At 53.4% G+C, this 22,816-nt stretch overlaps 1 protein-coding gene across 3 annotated transcripts; it reads right to left on the bottom strand.

The window, feature by feature from the left end:
* Positions 1-1,004: 1,004 nt before the first annotated feature.
* LOC122383801 (thimet oligopeptidase-like) lies at positions 1,005-19,165 on the bottom strand. Of its 3 annotated transcripts, none has more exons than XM_043370559.1 (7): positions 18,795-19,165; positions 15,589-15,746; positions 11,800-11,991; positions 10,303-10,434; positions 8,072-8,269; positions 5,708-6,477; positions 1,005-2,195 (listed from the first exon to the last, which is right to left on the bottom strand). In XM_043370559.1, the coding sequence occupies exons 2-7, from the start codon at positions 15,724-15,726 to the stop codon at positions 1,625-1,627; spliced, it is 2,001 nt and encodes a 666-aa protein (XP_043226494.1). In that variant the 5' UTR covers positions 15,727-15,746; positions 18,795-19,165; the 3' UTR covers positions 1,005-1,624. The 3 variants fall into 3 exon arrangements, with proteins under 3 accessions (XP_043226494.1, XP_043226495.1, XP_043226496.1); XM_043370560.1 differs by lacking the exon at positions 18,795-19,165 and adding an exon at positions 18,316-18,430; XM_043370561.1 differs by lacking the exon at positions 18,795-19,165 and adding an exon at positions 18,213-18,412.
* Between the last annotated feature and the right edge of the window lie 3,651 nt (positions 19,166-22,816).

Below are 22,816 nucleotides of genomic sequence, written 5' to 3'. Positions count from 1 at the left end.
AAATGAACACACACTATCCTGGTATTGAATCTCTTTTCCATTTGTACCTGTTTTGCTAGCAGACACAAGATAATATGTTTTTGTACGCGCACTCGATTGCTAAAAAAGCCTTTCTAGCTACCATTTCTTCCCATCAAAACGGCAGGCAAGTCTTCGCCCTCCACCGTTCCGGAGCGTTTCACGATAACCGACTGTCGTCCCTTCCCTCGGCCGTTTCTCGGAGGGCGATCACACCAGTCACGCTCGAAGTGAGGTTTGTCACGCCCCGCGAGCCTTCCCAGAGTCGGCCCGGCATGTCGAACGCACCTCTGGCGGTACCGTCCGCTGCCAGTGGACTGACCTCCCCGACATACTCCGGTCGCGTGTCGCCGACCACGCTCTCCATGACCGGGCGGCGCACCTCACACGGAGTGGCCGCCCCCTCCGCCGCCCCGGACCGGCTCTCAGCCGAGAAGTTCGAACTGTGCCGCTCTTTGTTGCAGTCGCCGGCTCGGAGCGGCCGGGCGCTGCTCGCATGGCCTGCTTGCATGTGGCGGCGGCCGTCGGCAGGCTGCGCTACGACTACTTCTCTGGAAGGATATTTGTCCTTTCGGCGAAGTGGCGCTCGTTAGGCGGCTCTGGCCGGCGCGCCCGGCCGGACTTTACTCCCGTGTTGTGCCATCGATCACGGCCGCTATTTGGCGTCCCTGTAATCTCGTGGCGCGTCGGCGGCCGACGGGCCGGTCTACCGAGAAGCGACCGCGGCCGCCGCCGTTACGGCACCGGAGCGCTGAGAACGTCTGCTTCCAGCTACTGGCCGGGGAGCGGCGGCCGGCCGTCCAGCCGCGCAGACAGCCTTCCAGCGAGCCGTCCGTTGCCAGGTGGGAGTCGGCCGCCCAGCCGCCACCCAGCCGGCGCCGTACCGCGCCGTGTTATGGGCTAATTGTAGGCCTCCTCCCGGCGCCCGGCGCCGACCTCCGCCGCGCAGGAGGCGGCCTTCGCGGCCCTCAGCCAAACCCGTCTGCAACACTGCATGCGTCTCTGTATTTTCGGTGCTGCAGCATCACGCAGCCCCGCCCCGTGGTATTACAAGTGACGGCTCGGGGCGGCCATTCAGTTATCGAGCTCTGTGCGCTCAGCAGCCGCAACCAGCAACCATCGCACGCAAACAGGTAAAACACAACCAGAAATCGGCGCAGCGACAACCGACCAGCGGGGGAGCGCGCCCCGCCGAGCGGGGTGGAATGGCGCACCGTGCCGGCCGGCGCCGTCTCCCAGCCAGCACTCAGCTGCACCACACACAACACGGGCGGCCCGGGGAGCCCGGCCCGGCGACCTCCCTAACAAACACGGCCGCCGCCGTCCCAGGCATTCATTGAGGCGTTTGTGGGTCAGTGTGGATCGCGCGTTGGCCACAAAATTCGGCGGCTCTGGCGTCGGCTCCAGAGAGCCGCATCGGAGAGTTGGCGAGCACGGGGCTCTCAGGAACACGAGCACAACAGGGTGCGGCGCGCGCGCCGGGCGCGCGGCGGAACGAACTAATACTGCAAACTCTACACACTGTCTGGGGCGCGCCGCAGTCGCCCGGTGAGGTATTCAGACCTGGTTAGAGTCCAGCGGCGGCGGGCGCCGGTCGGCCGGCCGCCTATACCGACAGGCCCTTGCTCCTGAGGAACGCCTCCCGGCTCGGCTCGCGGCCCAGGAAGTTGCGCAGCATGTCGGCCGCGTCGATGGTGGAGCCCGGCTCGAGGATGCAGCGCCGGTAGTCGCGGCCCACCTCCGGCGACAGGATGCCCTCCTTCTTGAAGCGCGCCTCGAACATGTCGACGCTGTAGACCTCGCTCCAGAGGTAGCCGTAGTAATTAGCGTCGTAGCCGCCGGCCATGTGGCCGAACGAGGCGGCGAAGTTGGTGTCGGGCATGGTGTCGATGCCGGTCACGTCTTTGTACACCTGGCGGAAGATCTCGGCCGTGTCCGACTGCGGCTGAGAGAAGATGATCTGGTCGAACATGGAGAGCGCCACCTGGCGCAGGTTGAAGATGCCGCTGTTGGCCTGCCGGGAGCGCACCAGCGTCTCGAGCAGGTCGGCCGGCAGTGGCGAGCCGTCCTTGTAGTGGCCCGACATGAGTGCCAGCGGCTCGGGCTCCCACACCCAGTTCTCCAGCATCTGACTGGGCGCCTCCACAAAGTCGCCCTCCACACTGGTGCCGGCGAACCTGGCGGCACGACGGGGAGAGAGCGGTTAGCGCAGGTCAGGTCACCCGGCAGGCGACACCGGTCATGGCAGGTCACATGGCAGGACAGCGCCGTCAGGTCAGGCGAGAACACCAGTCACTTCTGGTCCCGTCAGGTGTCTCAGCACGGTCAGGTCACGACAGGTCACCCCGCAGGTGGCTGAGAGTGATAAGGTCAGATCAGCCACCCGTCAGGTGGGAAACAGCGGAGAGCGCCCAGGTCAGATCGTGTCGAGTGTTTCCGGTTAGTGTTCGAGCCATGTTTGTAGTTCATTGGTAAGCACAATGTCAGCCTTTTAAAAAAGCATGTCCCGTGCGGTAGAAGGCAAACGTGACGGACCCACATGGGTAAGTAAGTAGTTAACGGTGAGCCACGAGCCCGGTAAGGTCAGCGAAACACCAAGGTTTGAAACAACAACACGTGTAATCTCCAAATACGGTTCGCGTTACTATCAGGAAACAGAGCGGTCTTAATTAGCACGAACGAGGGCCTTCCCCAGATACCTTCAACAGCGCAGGAAAGGTCACGCTCAGAGCACAGCAGGAAAACGGCTTCGCGTGGTCCTGCCAGATGCCCATGATACCCAACAAACAGCAAAGTGAATTACGTTACGTGCCTAAAAACGTCCGACATGAATTAGGACGGTGCGATAAGGCGCGACACGGGCACAGGACAGCGGCACCTCTGGTCCGACTAACGTAGCAGCGCCAAATACGAGCGGTCCGTGCACGGATGTGGCGGAGGCACGCGGCCGCGGCCCGCTACACAGCGCGGCGGTCGGAGGCCGGCCCGCCCGCCGCCGCGAGCTGATAGGGTACCGCCGACACGCCCGCTGCATGCCGCCGGGACAGGACAGGACGGGGCGGCGGGAGCAACACGCCGATAGCGGGTGACGCCACCGGCACCGTCCCCGGCCGGAGCCGTCCCCAGACCTTCCAGCAAACCAGCAGCGATTAATGTGAACGAAACTCGGCGGACGAGCAGTGGCGTGCTCGAGAATCCTCATAGATTCAGAAATAAATAAACCGTCTTTGCTCAGGGTTCGGAACAAAGCCGCGCTTTTGGAACAATACCGAAACTAAACTTATCAATTCTTTTAGTACATTTTACTTTTAACGGAACAATTTTAACCCGCGCCCCACCGGAGTCTGCGTATAACGCGCCCTACTGGGGGGGGGGGGGGGGGTAATTCATAGCCCCCCCCCCTTCTAACTCCGAAACTACTGGGCCGATCGTCAAAATTCAAACGGCGTCTGATAGCCCCGGAAAAACTGTCCAGCGAAACCTAATTTCATTGACCTCGAGGTCACTGATGACGTCACAGGTCGGTCAAAGTAAAAATTATCGATGTTTGGCTTGTTCACATTTTAGGCTCTGGCCGTCGTCTTGCAAGTCAGATCAGGCTCATTTTTGGTTTACACACTCGTGAGCAGAGGCTTTAGATACCCTGAGGGTACCAAACTTGTACTTTGATTTTCAGGTCAGGGTCAGGTCATCACAGGTCACGGAAATCTTATATCATGCGTAGGTCACGTGACACATGTTTTATGGTCATTTAGGCCATAGATCTCGAATTCGATGTCGTTTATGTCATTCGAGGTCATTTTGAGTTGAATTTAGCTTAGGTCCGGCCACTCTCAGGTCAAAAAGGGTCAAATTTTTAAGTTGAAATTTTTTCAACAAAAAATGTGTCTATTGGATGCAGTTTGAGCTCAGGAACACGATAGTGCTATTTATATTGGTGTACAATGTCAAATACGTACTGAAAAATTGAATTGAAAATTTTTAATTGTGAAATTTTTGCTATAATGCGTATAACTTGGCCATTTCTGAAAATATCTGGCTAAAACCTGCTAGAGTTAGTCATACGCATGTATTCTATCACATATATTCCGGTTTTTCGAAAAGTCAACACTTTTGAAAAAAGATAAAAATATAAATTGTGAATTTTAATTTTCAAAATTCCCATAATTTTAAAAATCCAAGATAGCAGTTTGATAGCGCAGTCTATTCTGAGTCCTCTCATGCAAAGAAATTGGATCTAGCTTAAAAACTGAGCTCTTGGGAGCGATTGCCGTGGTTCAATGTTTTGCGTCGAAATCGGCCGAACATGACGTCACTCTGACGTCATTTCCGGCCGACCTATGGTAGCTACGAAGTTCATGTTTGACACAAGGAGTCAAATTGATGCAGCCGAAGATAATTAAAGTTTGGCGTCGATACGATAAGCGGCTTAGAAGTTATTGCAGAAAAGGCTATGAATAGCCCCCCCCCCCCTCCCCCCCCCCCAAGAGGGACGAAACGGACCAACTTATTCGCGTGCCATCCGACCTTTGATTACTGGTAACAGCCGTATCAGTTTTCACATCTTTCTCAGTATTTTCAATGGCAGGCACGGCGTGTAAGTTGGCATGCCCTGCATTGGCCCCGCGCAGCCGACAGCGCTGTCGCGTCGACAGTTTCTGGAGAACGCCAGTAACCGCTCATCTAATGCGCACGCTGCCGTTCCAAGAAACATACGCAAAATGTGAGCTCGGTCAAAGATCCCGGCTATTTGGTCAACAGACTGTCAAAATGACCAGCACTTATCACTATACTATCAACATTTACCGAGCGTCATTCGCGGTATGTACCGCAGCGCATCAGCAAGAACAGCCTACAAAAAGATACAGGGACCAGTGGCACCTCGTCCTATCAAATAATCGGACTTACTAAACAATGAACATCAAATGACCGATGAAAGTAATCGAGACATCCTGGCATTGTTCTGCCATATAAGTCGGGTGCTGTTTTAACATTCTCTCTGATATCAAAATTAATTTTAAGATTCCCTTCACAAGCAGCCGATATTCTTTAAGAATTGAAACTTTGATATGCAAAGGAACAGGTTTTAATAGGACAGCATCGATAAAAACGCAGGCCGTGCACGCTACAAAGCCCTAAAGCTCCAGTGTCATTGTGATTAATGCAAATAAAAACGGTCCTTTGCACAATATCCGTCACCAACGCCGCGATAGGCGTGCTGTTCCGCAAGGCTGCCGCACATATTAATAATTGTAATTCATTGTGCCAAAGTCCCAATCGAACTCGCACACCCGTGTCGTCAAGGGCGTGTCGTGTCGTCTTCCGATAACCACCGTGCGGCCGAATATAAAATGGCGTCATATCGAAGCAGTCACGTTATGGGTGGGGCGAAGGTGGGGCCTGGTAATGGGTTCAGCGTGGGTACAGAAGCCGGCACGCTGGTCATTAGCAGCGACATAGAGAGAACGGGAGGGGTTCGGACTTCGGAGTCCAGGTGCCAGGGACATATTTTATATACCAGCATGGATACGGAAAAACGCGTCAAACTGGCACTTCAGTGGAACCAACCATTTTCACCCGCCCCCACCATGCGGAAAACTGGATTGCTATAAGGCCTTAGCTCCCCAAATGGCATGCTCCAGCCGGGCCTGAGTGGCAGGGAGGGAGGCGGCGGCGCCGGCCCACTTACATTGTGTATCTGGCCCGCGAGCAGATGCAGTGCATGGCGTGGCCGAACTCGTGGAAGAAGGTCTCGACCTCCTCGTGGCTGAAGAGCGCCGGCTTGTCGGCCGTCGGTTTGGGGAAGTTGGCCAGCATGACGCAGACGGGCAGCTCGTAGTGGTCGCCGCGCTGCCGGCCCGTGCGCAGTGAGTCCACGCAGAAGTGGTCGTACTTGCCGTCGCGCGGGTAGAGGTCCAGGTAGAAGTAGCCGGTCAGCTGGCCGCTGTCGGCCTCCTGGACGCGGTAGAGCTTCACGTCTTCGTGCCAGACCTCGGCGCCGGGCTGCTCGCTGAAGCGCAGTCCCAGCAGCCTCTCGTAGATCTGAAACATGCCGCGCGTCACCCGGTCCACGGGGAAGTAGTCGCGCAGCGCCTCGTGGTTGACGGCGTACTTGCGCTCCTCGGCCATGGCGCTGTAATAGGAGACGTCCCAGACGTGGATCTGGCCGTCGAACGGTACACCGGCCGCCGCGCACTCCTCCTCCTTGTACTGCAGGAACAGGCGGCGCTCCTCTGCCCACAGAGGCTGCAGCTTCTCCTTGAGGTCGCTCAGGAACGCAGACACCGTCTCGGGCGTCTTGCTCATCTTGATCTCGGTCTTGTAGTGCGCGTTGGTCGGGTAGCCGAGCACGTTGGCCAGCTGGTGAAAGTACTGGACGAACTCCTCGATCAGTGGTGTGTTGGACTTCATGCATTTAGCGGCGCGCGCGTGTGTCAGCTTCCTGCGCGTCTCAGCCACCTGTCGGGAGGCAGAGAGGGGAGGGGTCAGAGGCAGGTCATAGGCCGGGAGAGAGAGAGTATTCAGAGACGGGTCAGAGAGCAGCAGACTGCACAGCCGTCCAGCAACGAGCGCAGTCATCCATAAACGCTTTCAGACCGTCCAGAGAAGACTTTTACTGCAGCCCATCATTTCACATCCCTGAATGGAAGCGCGGTGCATCTGCAACACTCCTGCCACACACGTCTGCCATTTGCTTAGGCCATGCCGGCGATAAATAATGGCCAAATTTTTACGTCTGTGCAGTAACTATTTACGGCGTATGGTTACAGGGAAGTTGGCGGGTCACAGCTGAGGCCTGAGCCTGTGACGGCTCGCAGACCGGTACCGGGGGTCACAGCGTTATCACCTTCTCCACCGGGCCGGCCTTTCAAGCCGGCGCCCGCCACATAAATATTGGCGACTCAGACACGGTAAAGCTCTCAGATTAGAGCAGCATCGTCGGCGGCGGCGAGCCGGCTCAATGGCACCGCGGCGCCGCCGGCCCGGCCGCCGCCCGCTATGGCGATCGTACATATTGAACGTGTCTCCGGTCATTGAGAAGCTCCGGCCGCCGGCGGCACCACCGGCCGAGTGACGTGGGCCGAGCGACATGCCTCGCTCCAAATCGGGCAATTCCCGGCCGCGAGTGACGCGCGCGCGCGCGCAGGGCGGATCCTCGCGACATGACCGCATGTCAGCGGCCCGCTGCAGCGACACGGCGACTTTCCGGGCGCCGGGCGCCGCGATCGGTCCGATTTGGACCACCAGCGGTCCGATCCGGTCCGGCCGTAATGCACTTATCGCCGCTCCGCCGGCCGCACGACCGGATTTCGTAGTTTTCCAGGAACGATGAGCCCCTTTAAAAGTTACGTCCCGAAAACAAGGACATTACATGACTTTCGAGGAAAACCTTAGAGTGGCCGAATAAAATTGCATCACAATAACGAGCTCTGGTCGATATCACGAACTGGTTAGCGCGCCGAGCTAGCCAGAAGCATGACGTGCAGAGGCGTTCACAAAACCGCACGACACAGTGCGCCGGTGATCTCATGGCCTGCCGGCGCCGGCCGGGCGCACAGTTTTCAGTCCGAACGCAGCCTGCCGGCCGGCGCCGTTCGGCGAATCACCTGGCTTTGTGGGCGCGCGGCGCGGAGGGGAACCACACCGGACGGAGGTACGGGGAGGCGGCGGTACCGGTTACTGGGGCGGCACCTGTGACCTGTGTCAGGGTAACCACCCGCCGGAGAGCCGCAGTCTGTTCAATGAATGTGACAACACCGACAGGAGGGGCTGCTGTGCTACAACAGCCACCGAGCATCCCAAATATGTCGGTAGAGTACCGCACGTGTTCCTGCCATCCTGTGAAATACCGAAACGCCTCCTATTGAACACATCGCCGAGCCTGAACTTGGGACTTTACGCTGCCACTCGGACCCGGGACCACGGAACTCCTTTGACCTCAGAGCCCCGTCATACACTGACAGACCACCCGATGCACACAAACACTTCTACACAGCTCCCACGCCCAGCACCCTCCCTCCCTTCTCCCTTCCCGTCCCCCATCGGCACTCACCGAGCACTTTTTCAGCACGATGAAGTGGGGCGCGAGCACGGTGACCTTGCGCCGGCCGTCGTCCGTCTTCTCGAGGCTCTGCAGGAAGGTGTCGGGCACGCCAGCCAGCTCGGCGTCCGTGAAAGGCACCCACGTGTCATCTTCGTTGCAGTTCTTCATGTACTCGATCGTCAGCTCGGAGATGCGCGTCCGCAGGTCCTGAAACCACGGCGGTGAGGTATTTAGGAAACAGCTGAAACGATGTTCGACATTAGGTGTCTACCTATTTCACTGTGAAAAAGTCAGCGATCTATTTATCCGTGCAGGCCCATCGCTATTTGATTGGGAATTATTTTAACCATATAATATTGCCTATCATTAGGTTGGTCACTCGTTGATGATATGATTTGATGTCGGCTCATCACTGAGGTTTGAGAATCCAGCATACTTTCCGCACGTGTGGCCTGTCTAACCGTAGCATATAAGTGCCATTTTGTGTACCGTTCTTAGCATTGCTCAACCGTTCGCTGGGGCTGACCGTGGGCTTCATGTCTGCCATAATTCGCATCATGCAGTAAGCAAAAATAGCACGTACGGGAACTGCGAGCAGCTTCCATGTTTGGCATTTCTTTCGAACGGCACATCGACCGGCACGTTTGTGGTGATTCAGTGATCACGCAATGAGGCATTTACTGCATAAACAGCGAGTTTACAGGAATGTTGGGATGCAGCACCGGTCACGCTGTGAACCGATCAAGGTAAAATTGGGACACCAGTGAGCGGATGGATATGAATTCGATTCGATCCAACTGCGAGGGAGTGCGCGATATTCTTCTTGCATAAATAAAGGGCGTACCGCTCGTTAATTTACACAGGATTAAAAATGCTGGAAACTCGAAATTCGATGACATGAATTTGTCAAACCATATGCGTTTCAGTATTCGTAATTTGAATCAGCAATTGATCAAATCAACTAGCCACAGCTGCGTGCAAGCATGGTCTCTGCTCAAAAGCGCTTTTCCGTAAAAGGCACGGCAGAAGTTTGCACGCGCAGCCTAGCGGTGATTTGGCAGCTGATATTCGATAAATGCTGCCATTTATCGAATGGCAGCATTTTTTTTTTTTACTAAAATATGGACCTGGCCCGTACTGACGTTCGAACCAGGTCCATCAGCTCGATAGACATCTGACGTTCCGAGTTTGACAACTCGCCTGATTGACCCGTGGCTTCAAGATCAGAAATTTACCCATAAATCAGAGGTGAGGCGTGCATGCGCCCAGCACATGTGTGATCCCTATCTCAATAACGGGTGATAATACTCACCCACAAAGACGTGGCCAAGGACCGATAAAGCTGGCTATTCCCCAGAGTTACTGTATGGGTGTGCCGGCCCATAAACACGTGCAGAGCCGTATCATCTCATTAAGTGCAGTGTTCGCATACCACGGTACTACCAGCCCATTGGACCGGCGCTCGATCGCCCATCGCTTACAGCCCGAGGCCCCGCAGGTAAATCAAGTGGAGCTGAACAGCCCACAAACAATAAGCTAAATCACTATCTTCACGAGAGCATCTAAAACAGAAATTCGCAGGTACTCATAAACTAAACTTCTAGGTACCGGTAGTCACAATGCTGTTGGGTAAATTTTGCTCCCGGGAGCAAATAAGATACGTAACTTTGGCTCCCTCTGATCTCGCCATTCTAGCTAGCTCACCTTCGTGGGGCTCAACCAATCAAACGTAGTCTCGTGTCCAGTCCGTCTGTTAGTGCCACAGCCTGTCTGCCAGTGCCCAGATCGTCTACCATCACCATACCGTAAGGTGGGGCTATTTGAGACAGTGGGGCTATTTGAGACAGTATTTAAAATTGCTATAAAATAAAAACCACTTAAAATTTATGCTTAATTTTTTTTTTGCTCAGGCGATTTACTGCTCGATTCCACACCTCCCTGAGCAAAAATATCACCAAAATCAAACGATCTTCATTTTATAGCGATTTTAAATACTGTCTCAAATAGCCCCACTTTACGGTAGTCTGTCTGCCAGTGCCCACTGCCCAGTCCGTCTGCCCATACGGACCTACCTGCAGTTTGTCCCGGACCGTCTACATGACGTCCGTGCCCTGACTGTCCATCTGTCCGTCCAGCCGACCGTCTGTGCGTACCGCGGACCCACCTGTAGTGTGTCGCGGACCGTCTGTCTGCCCGTGCTTAAGCTGTCGTTTGTCCATACTAAGGAGCTGTGTACCCACCTGCAGTTTGTCACGCGTCGCCCGGTCCAGGTGGAGGCCGTTCCGTTTGCCGCGCTGGATCCGCTTCTCGACGTAGCGTTTGGTTTGTGGGTGTAAGCTGCCGAGGTCCGTCTGATCCCTGTAGGCCACCAGCTGCGGCACACGTCACCGATCGGCGTCAAACCGCAGTCTCAGCGGGGAACGCACACGGGCGGACCGGCGCACATAAACCCCACCAGAGGCGGTCCATAAACGGCCCACCGAGCACCCCATAAACGCCCGGCCAGACGCCGCGGCCGCGCGCCCGTCTGCGCCCCGCCGCGCGACACCGGTCGGTGCGGACACCGGCCCGCGGCGGGAGGACAGCCCGTGCCGTGCCATACCGACCGTCACGCCCCGATCGCGATGGGAGACAGGAAGCCGCACCATATCGGACGACGCCCTATCCCACCCACGCGGGTGGGAGGACAGCGGGCCGTGCGACACCGGCCGTCCCGCCCCACCCTCGACGGGAAAACAGCGTGTCGTCTCAGCTGGCCAAGCCACGTCGGGCGCCGCCGCAACCGAGGAAGGCGCGTAACGTCGCTCACCAATTGCGTTAAGTAGCGGAAGTAGCGGATACGGAAACAGAGATGGTGATTGTTACGGGTTCTTGGGAGTTACAACTGAGTTATTGCGTGACGGTTGTAAAGCTATGTGGAGCGGGAATGGTAGATGAGTTATTATAGATGAGTGAGATGAGATGAGTTATGGAGTTATCTGGAGTGGCGGTGGTAGTTATTTAGGAGAAACTGCGGGAATTCTTTGGGTATGTAGTGTTGTCTGTGGCGGTGAGGTAGGACCGAGATCATCCGGGCTGGCGGGAAGGGGTTATCTAGGGCCGGGCCGGGTTGTTTGGGGGAGCAGAGGAAGTTATCTGGGCCCGCCGTGGCAGAGCGGCGCAGAAGTTCCCGTCACGTTCTAAATGAATGGCGGGTCGTGTGGCCCGCAGAGCCAGTCCAGGACTCCCGCTCGGTAAACAAGAAGCGTGTCGGGTGAGGAGCAGCGTCGCTCGTCTGGACAGCGCAACGATAAACTCTTCGACCATTACGGCCTACGTAATTTCACAGGAACGAGTTGACGGACCGCAACGATGATGCCATCAGCGTTTTACCGAGAACTGGAATTCATTTTTGTATCACAAGCCAGCATTATAATTAGCGGCGCCATTACGGTAGGTATCTGCTCACCATCGCGCGGCGGCCCACGGCGGCGCTCGCGGGGCCGATAGCGCCCATCGATACCGGATTCCGCCGCTCTGATTCACGGCCCGTCGGCGGCCGCCGGAGCCCGGGGCCGCTCGTAAACACCGCGCATCAACAGACACCCGGTCCGGTCCGGTCGGCGGCGGATATCCGCGGCTGGACCCTCCGGCGGCCGGCCCGGCCACAGCACCCTGCCCGGCCCGTCCGCCCCGATCACAGACAGCACCCAGCCCGGCCCGGCCACGGCACTCAGCCCCGCCCGGCCGCAGCCCACCTTGTCGAAGATGTCCTTGCGCATGGAGAGTTCGATGCTGAACTTTTCCAGCTGTTTCTCTGCCTCGCTGGCGGCATCCCGGACGGCCTTGTCGGTGGCGGCGGCGGCCGGCAGGCGCGCCTGGCAGCTGGTGAACGTGTCCAGCTCGGTCTCAATGTCGGCCAGCCGCCCGATCACCGACTCGTACGTCAGCTGGGGACACACCGCGGGGACATGGGGTCAGAGACACGGCCGGATATCGGGTCCGGCAGCCGGTCCTGGGTCAATATAAACGGTAGCCAACAGGGTCAGTCGGTCCGGTATAAACGGTACAGAGCAGGACCAGCAGCAGAGTCGATTACACGGGCGGAAAAGTAAGCTGCGAGGCGAGAAAAAGAGCCAGTTGAAGGGTTGTTAAAGGAAAAGGGCAACCTTTAACATGGGGATTGAAACTGAGATAGCCATCTTGTAGCCCGTGTCCGAAAACCTATCTGTCTATCTCCTTACGGGGCCGATTTCGGCCTCCATTCGTAGTTATCGGCAATTTTAAAAGAAAATACGCCAGGAATGCGTCCTTATCCCAGGAATGCGTTCTTATCCGACAATACAGCCACCCGCGGCGAGGCTTTGGTTTTTTACCAATCAGCTCCAACCAGCTCAGCTTTAACCAATCAGCTTATCTGACACAATCTGACGAGTCTGTCTTCTGAACGCTGATTGGCTTGAGTGTGACGTCATCGCTATGCCATCATACAGTAGGTGCCGTAGAGAGTATCAACATAGTACCAATATGTTAAATAGTTTTAAATACTTTTTCGCGAATTGTGCACTTATGGCACCAGTTTTAAAAAGAAAATGAAAAATAATAATGTCAAAATGAAAAACAACGATATCTTCATATTTCACGAAGGTGGCCCTTTTCCTTTAAAGGAGAAAAAAAGTCGAGAACATGACTACCCGAAAGTCATTTTCAGAGCATTTAGTAACACGAGGCAGAAAAAGGTCAGGGGCCAGTTTTACCACCAGAAAAATCGTCAGCTACGTAACTATTCTTATTTCTTAATGTCTCTCCCAAATTAAAGCATACACGAGAAAAAACAACCGTTGATGTGAAAGCATACCTATAAAGAAGGCTGGCTAGTCTTATTTTTCAAATCATCGCGGGGGGGGGGGGGCGACTATAGGTACGGCTTTGGGGCGACTGAAGGGAAAAATGCGCAGTTGGTCATTTTTTTGCTCTTGGTAAAACTGGCCTCGAGTCAAGATAGAACCAGTGGAACCATCAAGCACCGTCGAATCGCCGCTGGCGAACGAGGGTTAGCGCAGCACTATGATAAAAACCCGGTCAAACCAGCGACACCCCATTCTGAGCCTCCAAATTAACTCCACTCATATCAAACCACGCACGAAAAAAGGATCGGGGCCGGCTCAGTGACAAAACGCGTCTCCGGGTGCCCGGTTGAAAAATAAACATAATAAAACGCTAACCGATCAAGTCGACGGCAGTCGAACGTTCCATAAATCACACATGACAGACGGTGGGCGCGGCACGCGGCACGAATTCATTGCATTGCATTATACAATACGTGAGAGGATTTTTATTTGACCAAACTCGCCAACCTGTCGATAGAAATAATGTTACCGTACTGCATTCATTGAAGCGATCACGGATCTAAATCTAAATAGAGCAGCGGCATTCTACCCGCGCCCAGCCGGCCACATCACGATTATAGTAACGGATAAATAAACAGCCGTTACGGAGGATCCACCTGCTGGTCGGCCGGCCGTGTAAGACACATCCGATGGTGAGGCTGGTCATTGATCGCTGTTCGGCGCCCCGAACTGACGGACACCGACTGAGGAGGGCGACCATATGGGCCGACCTGAACGGGGACCATATGGGCCGACCTGAACGGGGACCATATGGGGCAGATGCAGAGAACTAGTCTGGACTGCGGCAGGGGTCAACGGTGAGTGGTGACCTGACCTAACCCGACCTGACCACGGAGCGAGGGCTAAGGGCCTGGGCTTTCAGCCGACACCAGTGATGTGGCGTGATCTGATCACGGAGAGTCGCTGTGTTCGCCCGCGCTGCGGTCCGACCGCCGCTCCCAGCAGGAGCCAAACACCACATACCACGAGTCACGCCCGTTCCCAGCGCGGCGAGCGTCAGCGGCGACCACAGGCGCCGGCGGCCGGCCGCCGGTATTCGGGATGGGTCCATTGCGGCCCGTTCACGCTGATAGGCTGACCGCAGACCGCGCCGGACGGTTAGATCAACACAGTGTGGCCGCGGTGGAGCGCCCAGTCCACAGTGGACAGCGGGTACCACGTCCATAGTGGAGCACTTGAAGTCTACAGTGGAGTACCCTACGTCTACATACAGTGGAACACTTGAAGTCTTCAGTGGAGTACCTTACATCTACAGTGAAGTACCTTAAATCTACAGTGGAGTACCTTACGTCTCGTGGCGGAACCTCCTCAGCAGCACACCTTACGTCCACAGCTAAGGCCGACTGGGACGTAGGTACTTGCGGCTGAAAATTGTATCCTATTTCAAACCAGGTAGGCGACCACAGACTATGCAGACAATCTGGCTAAGGATAGTCCAGTCACAGATGCTGTGGATGGTCCAATGACGTATCATACATATTGCATAAATAAACAAAACAATAGCATTGTGCACCGAGCAGTGAGCGGGATGACTAATAATGAGACCCAACGCTCCCCGAACTTCCGCACGATATGTATCTACCATAATTAGTTTAACAAATAACTCAGTTGAAATTCGAAAGGGCTGAACTTCATTGTCGCAGGACCGTTATGTGAGAAGTCATAAACGTGCGTGCCACTGCCACAATTTAAAAGGAATTTAATTCAGCAGCGCTGTTTATGGAACCAGCCCTTCAATATCTCAACATCGAACAGGCGCTCACCAAAACAGCCGCGTTGCCTGTCAGCGGAGCGTTCCCGTTTGCGGGGCAATATCAGCGATGCACTGCATCCGCCGATGACCGCGATAGGCCAATCATTCATTCACTACCCTAGTCTTCAATCGGCTGCAAACCTTGAACCCTGGACAGCGAGTACTATGTGGGCAGCTATAAACAGCCGCTCGGCGCCCGCCGTACGTACCGCCGCCTTGATATGGTGCATACCAAGTGCGGTCGGTTATTGCAGGAAGCTGGCAGCGGCGGCGGCCGGCGGCGGCCGCGGGCCTAACGGCCGCCGCGCACGGTCGGACGGGACGGGACCGGGGGATAGCGGCCGGCGCCATTCACCCGCCCCGCACACCGGCCACGAGCCACCCGCGGAAACACCGAGATAGCAAACTCCAACACAATCTCGACAGGACGACCGGCCAATGAATTAAATCTCGATTATCAACGCATACACTTTGGTGACGTTAACCGATCAGTGATCAGAAAGGAGGGAATAAACAATTGCTCAGCAATTTTTTAACATTTGCCCACTGTAAATTTACTGAGGGTTCATATTTCTCATCTTCGCGGCCATGAAACAGTGTCCAGCATTCCTAGTCCACACATTACTATCTTCTTTTGCAATTACAACAACCTCAAACGAGCGTGATTGCTACTTGTTCCATGTAAGTTAACCGTAGTCTTCTCTTCGAGTCCTCTCTCCACTTTTCTGTCCTAGGTGGCACACACACTTCAGTGCCAGAAAAATACGTGTAGTTCTAATTTCATATCGATTTGAGTGATTTTAGCCATATCAACAAGCACAATACTCCACAGTCCACACACTGAAGATCGTTCGCCACACAGGAAACCCACACAGGAAACCCACCTGGTCGTCTGGAACGGAGGCCACCTCGTCCATCTGTTTGCGGACCTTTTTGATGATGGCTGCCGTGGGTTCACTGATCATCTCCACCGTGTACTTGCGGTAGTCCAGACAAAACTCGGGCAAATTGCTGCCGGCCATGGCTGAACCGAATCTGAGGACTGAGAGTGAACAGTTAGTCATACGGCCGGCGATCGGTGAAAGTAAATATAACGTGGTCGCTGGTCAGTGGTCAGTAAGTTTTGGTGTTGATTTAAGTGCTACTTAATATATCGTGTATCACAATAACTATCACTCGTTCTCTCATATAACTGATCGCGATTACCTCCGCCAAACATTCCTCGAATAAACACACAGGGTCCCTCACCACATATTTGCATAACTTTGTGACATCTTGGTGTCATTAAGATCCCGATTCCACCTTTCGGGAGATGCACTTGAACGGTATGGTGTTGCTGTAAGTGGAAATTTAATAGATTGGCAACAAAACTTCTTGGCCATCCTCCAATCCAACACTATTTGAGACCGCACACCTCTAGTCACATGCACGGTAACAACAAAACGTGTTTCTCCTGACAACGGTTGCACGACGCCGCTGCGCCGGCAGGACGCATGCTATTTTGGTCTACAATCTACCCGAGAACTGATACGACCAAGATAGTCCTTTCACAAAAGCGCATCCGGAAAAATTCCCAACGACAGCGATCTACCAGTACGCCGACCGCGCGGCCCGAACCCATGTTCCAGTGACAGGGCAGCGAACCACGTCACACATTCCTGATACAAGGTCAGACGCACACCGGCCGAGCACGCGACCAGCCGGATACGGCACCGGACCGCCCACAGAGAGAGAAAAAAACTGCCCCGCGCCGCCTGCGATCCTCAGCTGACACCTGTCCTGTTGACAGAGCCGTTATCGGGCCGCCGGGGCCGAGATCCATTCATTCATGAGTGACTGACAGCCAGCCGGCAGAGCACGCCCGGAGGCTTGGACCACGTGACAGCGGACCACCGATCGGTCCGGCGTTCGGGGACAGCGCGGCAGCTAACAGGACAGCCAGCCGCCACATCAGCGGAGCGAGTCGCCCGAAACTACAAACCCATGCAACACGTGTTGAGCACCTACTCAATGGTATCTTCACGTCTGGGTTTTCTCACCGGGCTCAGACCCCCAATCAGGGGGATGACGGGTCACGGGAGGGGGCGGGCACCTCGCCAGCAGCTGACTCGGGGCACCCGTCCGGTACACGGGCGCCGGCGGTCGATTCCGTCCGGTACACGGGCGCCGGCGGTCGATTCCGCCCGGTCCGTGAGTCACGTGATCGATCGATCGGACGGTCTGCCGCGGCCGTGTTTACGGCGGAGCACGTGCTGCCGCCGGTCATGGCGGCCGGCCCCGCCCAGCCGTAACGGTAAACGGACGGACGGCCACCGCCGCCACCTGGGCCGGCGGCTAACGGACGGCCAGAGTGGCCGGGACACACAGCAGCCACATGTCAACTGATAAGGTGCCTGATTTGACAGGCATTGGTAGTATTTGATGTTCCCATGCAGCTGGTGGGTTGGGCAGGTGCCATTCCCAAAATGGAACTATATACTGGTGTGACAAGCTGTTCAATTAAGTTCTAACACATAACATATTGCATGAGTGAAATAATGTAGGACAATGGCAGTCAGGTGACAGGTACAAGAGAGGACCCAATAACAGGCAAAAACAGCTTGTCAGAATTGTACTTGATCCATGTTAGCAAGAGAACATGCAAGTTTTGCGTCTGCTTTCATGTTGAAGCAAAGCTTAAAACATCAACAATCACTTTGTGCAGTATATCTATTTCCTGATAAAATGTTCTATTGATATCCCGAAGGAAAGCTTCAATACTTATAAAGGAAATAAAGAAATGTCACGGATTCAAAGTTGCATGAAAAAATGAATTAAAAATAGTCACACAAATAAAGTGAAAGCTAAGAAACTTAAAAAGCAATTGGAGCATACAAAGTCAAGGATATAAAAGTGTGCATCTAAAATACACTTAAATGAATGCTACATCCTATGCATTTATAGGACAGCATTGCTTGATACCAATCATCAATATAATGAAAGATATGCTCATTTTTCATGCTTCTCATCAGAATACAAGAGAACAGGCACCTATGAGATGACCTTAGAAGTTAGAAAAGCTACACATTGGCAGCTCAACTTGGTAAAAAAACAAAATAAAAACAGATGTGTTACAACTTCTGGTACACGCCACATTACAGAAGCCCAAGGGTTTTATTAAAGGTTAAACTGTAAATGGGATTAGCTGCATTTTTCATAGCCCCGAAAAGGGTAAAATGACATCCACGAGACCATTCAGGCAATTGAAACTAAAAAAAACTTGCATTTAGTACCTATTACTTTACTTCAAGTTCCTGAATATCACATATTGCAGCTTTTAGCAAATCTTAAAATAGAATCCACAATAGTCAATGACATAATGTACTTTTTAAAATGAAAATAAGCGGAGTTACGAGTTTATCACCAGTTTCTTTATACACAAAACTAAACCCGTGAGAACCGGCGGCTGCCGCCGGCATAGGTACCGAATCTGCATAATTCTGATCCGAAACATAATGATAATACATACATTTAAAGGCGAGAAAAGGAGGCCTAGCCAGCATTTGAAGGCATCGGCTGGTACCAAAGATAAGTGCCATCAGTAAAATAATCTGAATTGCTTTAGCCCTTACTGTTAGCTGCCTCAACACGCAATCAAACAATTCTGATTCAATTCGTTTGAATTCAACGAATTCAATTCGTTTCGCGGCTATACAAAAATGCGTGCAAAAGCGTAACGTCCACAAATGTCACCTACTATCCACAAATGCCGCGCAAGTGGCAGCATTTCTTTGATTCGGCAGCTCGTGGAGAGTAAAAAATACTGCGTTTACTTATCTTTACGCGGCCTTTCAACATAGAGCCCACAACAAGAAAAACTATTCCTTGATATAACAGAACTAAGGTTTTCGTTGAGTAGAATGCTATTTTTTAAGTATTTCGCACAGTATGAGTTGCAATAATATAGCTGCAGGAAAGGATATAGCGCAGTGCACATCAACATTCTTTGATAAATGTTGCGACAATGAAACGGGGATATATACCTTCATCATTATGTAACACAAGTTACTGCTGTAATACACGATTGTTAAAAACGCAACCAGACACTTACTGAGTTGAGGAAATCTGGCCCGAGACAACGCGCCGGCGCTGCGACCGTGACCACTCCGCCGGCAGCACGGCAGCTTCACCGACTGGCGACCGGACGGCTCTGTCAGGCCAACTACACCAGCTCGCAGCGCCAGGGGCGGTCCAAGCGCCGCGCCGTGCACCGCAGCGCTGCCGGCCGATTTCAGCGGCGCTACACACGGCCGGCGCCGCGCGGCCTTGAGCCCGCCGCGGACCGTGGCCTGCACACGCCACTGGCCAATTCTGATAAATAGCCTCGGGCGTGGCGGCGTTCGCGGAGCTGGGAGCGGGTGCGCGATCCAGGAACCGCGTGCACCGGCTGCGTACAGGTGCGCTGCGCCGCACGCGGACGCGTGGCCGCCGCGCGGCGGTGTCCGAGCCGCTGGCCGCCTTCACATGACCTTGTGTCTCTGAGACTGCAACCGGGCTCGTCGAGGAATGGTGATGGTATCCGGCCTAACGGAGCGGTAATGCATCCGTGATGAATCTATGGCAGATACCGCTCCGCATACTGATCGTGATCGCGTGCGTGCGGTGCGCACTGCGAGCAAAGGAGGCCGAATGGGATTTCGGTAACCGACCGTAGTGTCGCTCAGTCAGCCTCCGAGGTAGCAGGGCTAAACGCAAAGACCACAGCTCGAAGTGCAGGGAGAGTGCGCCGAGAAGAAAATGAGGTTCATGGATCGGATCGGGAGAGGCTCAGCGTGCCCGATTCATGACGATGTTTTGCGGCGGGAGGGGGATGTTTATTGTAGGCAGTTAGCATTGGTAGACCTTACCTCTGATTCAAGCTGAATCTTTTACAGTCAACCGCATTTTCAGGTCAGGTTAGAACATGACCTATGACTTCATAAGTGAACCAGCCTATGGACGATCCTAAAATGTCACAACTTTGTAACGCCTTCACTGCCAGGGAATCTTTTGAAAGGAGATATACATGCGGAAGTAGCTCTCTCTCCGCATGTATATCTCCTATACATGCAGACTATACATGCAGAAGAAGCTCTCCAGAGTATTCGTAACTTGTTGATCTGATTTTTTTCTTCTATGAAAGCCATATGAGGTCATGTTGGTCACGTGTTCATGAGGTCACGTTTCCTCATCAATAAGTCAAAGGGAGAATAAATTGACCCAGTTTTAGAAGAGGGGGGGGGGGTCGATGTCGAGAAGGCCAATGGAGGAAATGGACCACCTCGTTTTTTTTTTTTTTCGCGAATAATCCGCGTAAAGGCGCACGATGACAAAGAAACTTAACCCGCGCCCTAATAAACTTTTGGCAAAAACGGTCGGAGGTTGTAGGACGTCATATCTCGGTGACCTGACATGACCCAATTTTTTTTTACCAAAAGTTGCGCAAAGGATGTCTCAGAGGCAATGCAAAAATGTAAGCATGGTCCGACTAATAGTCCATCGCAAAAGGCCTCAAGGGGGGGGGGGTCGCATCGACCCTCCCTGCCGGGGCGAGGGTCAAGGTCACAGACATGACCTGACCGGAAAAGGTCGTGTTGTATAGTTGCTGATCTTCATCACGGAGCGGAACACACAAGTTATTATTTAAAAGCTTTTAGGAATTGTTTCGCGTGTTCGTGACCTGCGATGACCTCAGGGTTATAAACAGAGGTCACGGGTGCAATTTTTCAACTCAGTAGTTCATGTCTACACTCTACCTATAACCAGATTTTTGAAAGTGTTAAGCATGACTTTCGTCCAAAAGAAGCACAATTAATTTTTTCTATTGACTAATCCAATAAAAAAGTCGCAAAATTGACCTGACCTTAGGTCATCGATATATAAATTTTGAGAGATGGGTCTATTAGGAAGGCCTACTGTTGCACTTATCAAACGTAAACAGAGTTCTTTTTTTCTTGGGGGGGAGGGGGCAAAATTATTCACCCACGTCCTACGTTTGAACATTCTCCAGGCGGTTTTTCGAAAATATTTTAAAGATCAGCTCAGCATATATGATAAAGGCATAATCTTTTCTGCATATTCAGTGAAAATATTAGTCTATCAAGGTCAGGCCACCAGGTCACGTCAAGTGGCCCTATCTCAGAAGTTCCAATGCCAGCCATAGAGCTATATGTACACCGACCGACCGGCGCGGCGATGACTTTGAAGCTCTCTACAATTGATAAGCGCCAGTATCAGCATGTATACCACCTATAATCTATATCTTAGACTTTCGATATCGGTGACCTAAGGTCAAGTCAGTTTTGCGACCTCTCCATTTCAGCTAATAGGAGAAAATTGAACCGTGCTTCTTTACGAGGTCGTTCTAAACACTCCCAAACATTTAGAGTAACAGGTTAACTAGAAATACTGAATCGAAAAATTGCTCCCGCGATCCCTCTTTATACCCCTGAGGTCAGCTCAGGCAACGAAAAGTCCTCAAAAGTTTTTCGACAGTACATTTTGATAGCGATATGCATGAGCGATGAAAACACCCGCATGTGTTCAGCTCCACGATGCACTGGACTGATATGCAACACGACCTTTTCCGGTTAGGTCAAGATCTTGACCTTATGATGAACTTTCAATTCGACCTTTTGAGGTCAAATAATAATTCATTCGACGCTTCTGAACGGGAGGAACAGGATTAGAGCATTGCTCAGAAAGAGCATTGAGGGAGTTGTCCAATGCACTTTTCCGTGGCGCTGTATACGTTACCGAGATACATGCGTCAGTTTGTCGAAATAGGCGAAACTTGAGCTTTGATGACCTCTGGTGACCTGACCTTTGACCTGAACTCAAAAGTACTGATGCAATTTCGTCATAATTTTGACGCTCTTTTGAACGCCGCTTACTGCGTGTCACTACGTGGCCCAGGAGCCGAGTTAGAAGGTAAGATCGAGGCCGGAGGGGTGTTTAAACATCACCCGCAGGGCGTGGATACTGGATACCCCTATAGCAGCCCCAGCGGGACGTGGGTTCGCAAAAAGAAAAAGAACCCTTGCCATTGAGCCTTTGATCTGACCCCATTGGTCACCATTGATGGCATTACTTTAAAATTGAGTGTGTGTGTGTGTGGTGTGTGTGTGTGTGTGTGTGTGTGTGTGTGTGTGTGTGGTGTGTGTGTATTGCGTCTCGTAACGGCTCAAACGCCGGATTAGTCCTCGAAGCTCCAGCGAAGTTAGGGGCAAGACGGCAAGAGGGGCGGTAAAGTAATCTTGAGGGGGACACACTAACCCCCTCGAGCTGCGGAATGCCGAAAAGCAATTGGTACGGTGAGGGTCAAGCCAAAAGATTAAGAGCATGACAAAAACAGCCATTTGGGCGGCCCCCTTATCTTGTGATGCACCCACGACCGTCGGAGCGGAACTCAAATAACATCGCTCTTAATCGGACAGCCTTTCCATGGTATGAGCCCGAGGTGTAGTCACTACACATTAGTGGCAGCTAAGTCACCCAAAATTTCCGGGTGCCTGCATTGTAGGTAATTCTATATTGCTGCCAGGCAAATGGAGAAGTAGCGTATCTATGCCTCTTGGTGACGTCATTGCTGACATAACGGCATCTGTCGATGAAATGAAACAGGCTGGAATAAAACGATGAAAAGTGATTTGCATTTTGCGGTATAAGGATGATAGTCAGGTATACGGTATGGCGGTTGTTCAGTTCGGCTGTTAGCTCGGCGCCACCCACTCGCCAAATTTATGGGGAGTGGCTGCCAGCGGTACCGCGAAACCGAAACGGTCGATAGCCAGTGATAATGTCACCCCTTTCATCCGGGAACAAATACTTATTGTCGCATAAACTTGCACTTCTCGCATTTTTAGTCATGCCATTGTTCGGCTGGAAGTTGATCTAGCGATGCTGCGAGGAGCACATCCGCTATGGCGCGCCCATCGTGCCCTCCGAGGGCGGCTGTCGGCGCGCGCCGCCCTCCAGTGACCCTCTGGCCGGCTCAGTTCCCGGGAAGGGGGCCGCCTTACACACTTATCATCGGTAATGGCCGACGCGCCCGGCCGCGGCGTCACGAGCGCGCTACGGTGAACACGGCTCACG

This window comes from Amphibalanus amphitrite, unplaced genomic scaffold, assembly GCF_019059575.1.
Source record: "Amphibalanus amphitrite isolate SeventyFive unplaced genomic scaffold, NRLGWU_Aamphi_draft 000174F_arrow, whole genome shotgun sequence".
Lineage (NCBI taxonomy): Eukaryota > Metazoa > Arthropoda > Thecostraca > Balanomorpha > Balanidae > Amphibalanus > Amphibalanus amphitrite.
This window is presented reverse-complemented; position numbering and strand designations above follow the sequence as displayed.

What these genes read in the sequence shown, in the direction of transcription:
- LOC122383801 (XM_043370561.1), bottom strand. Translation starts at nt 18,282, where the DNA reads ATGGCACTTATCTTTGGTACCAGCCGATGCCTTCAAATGCTGGCTAGG. An exon ending in CCTCCGTTCCAGACGACCAG is followed by an intron (nt 11,992 to 15,588) that starts GTGGGTTTCCTG and finishes GTGTGTCCCCAG; the next exon opens with CTGACGTACGAGTCGGTGAT. An exon ending in CGACGCGTGACAAACTGCAG is followed by an intron (nt 8,270 to 10,302) that starts GTGGGTACACAG and finishes CCGTGGTTTCAG; the next exon opens with GACCTGCGGACGCGCATCTC.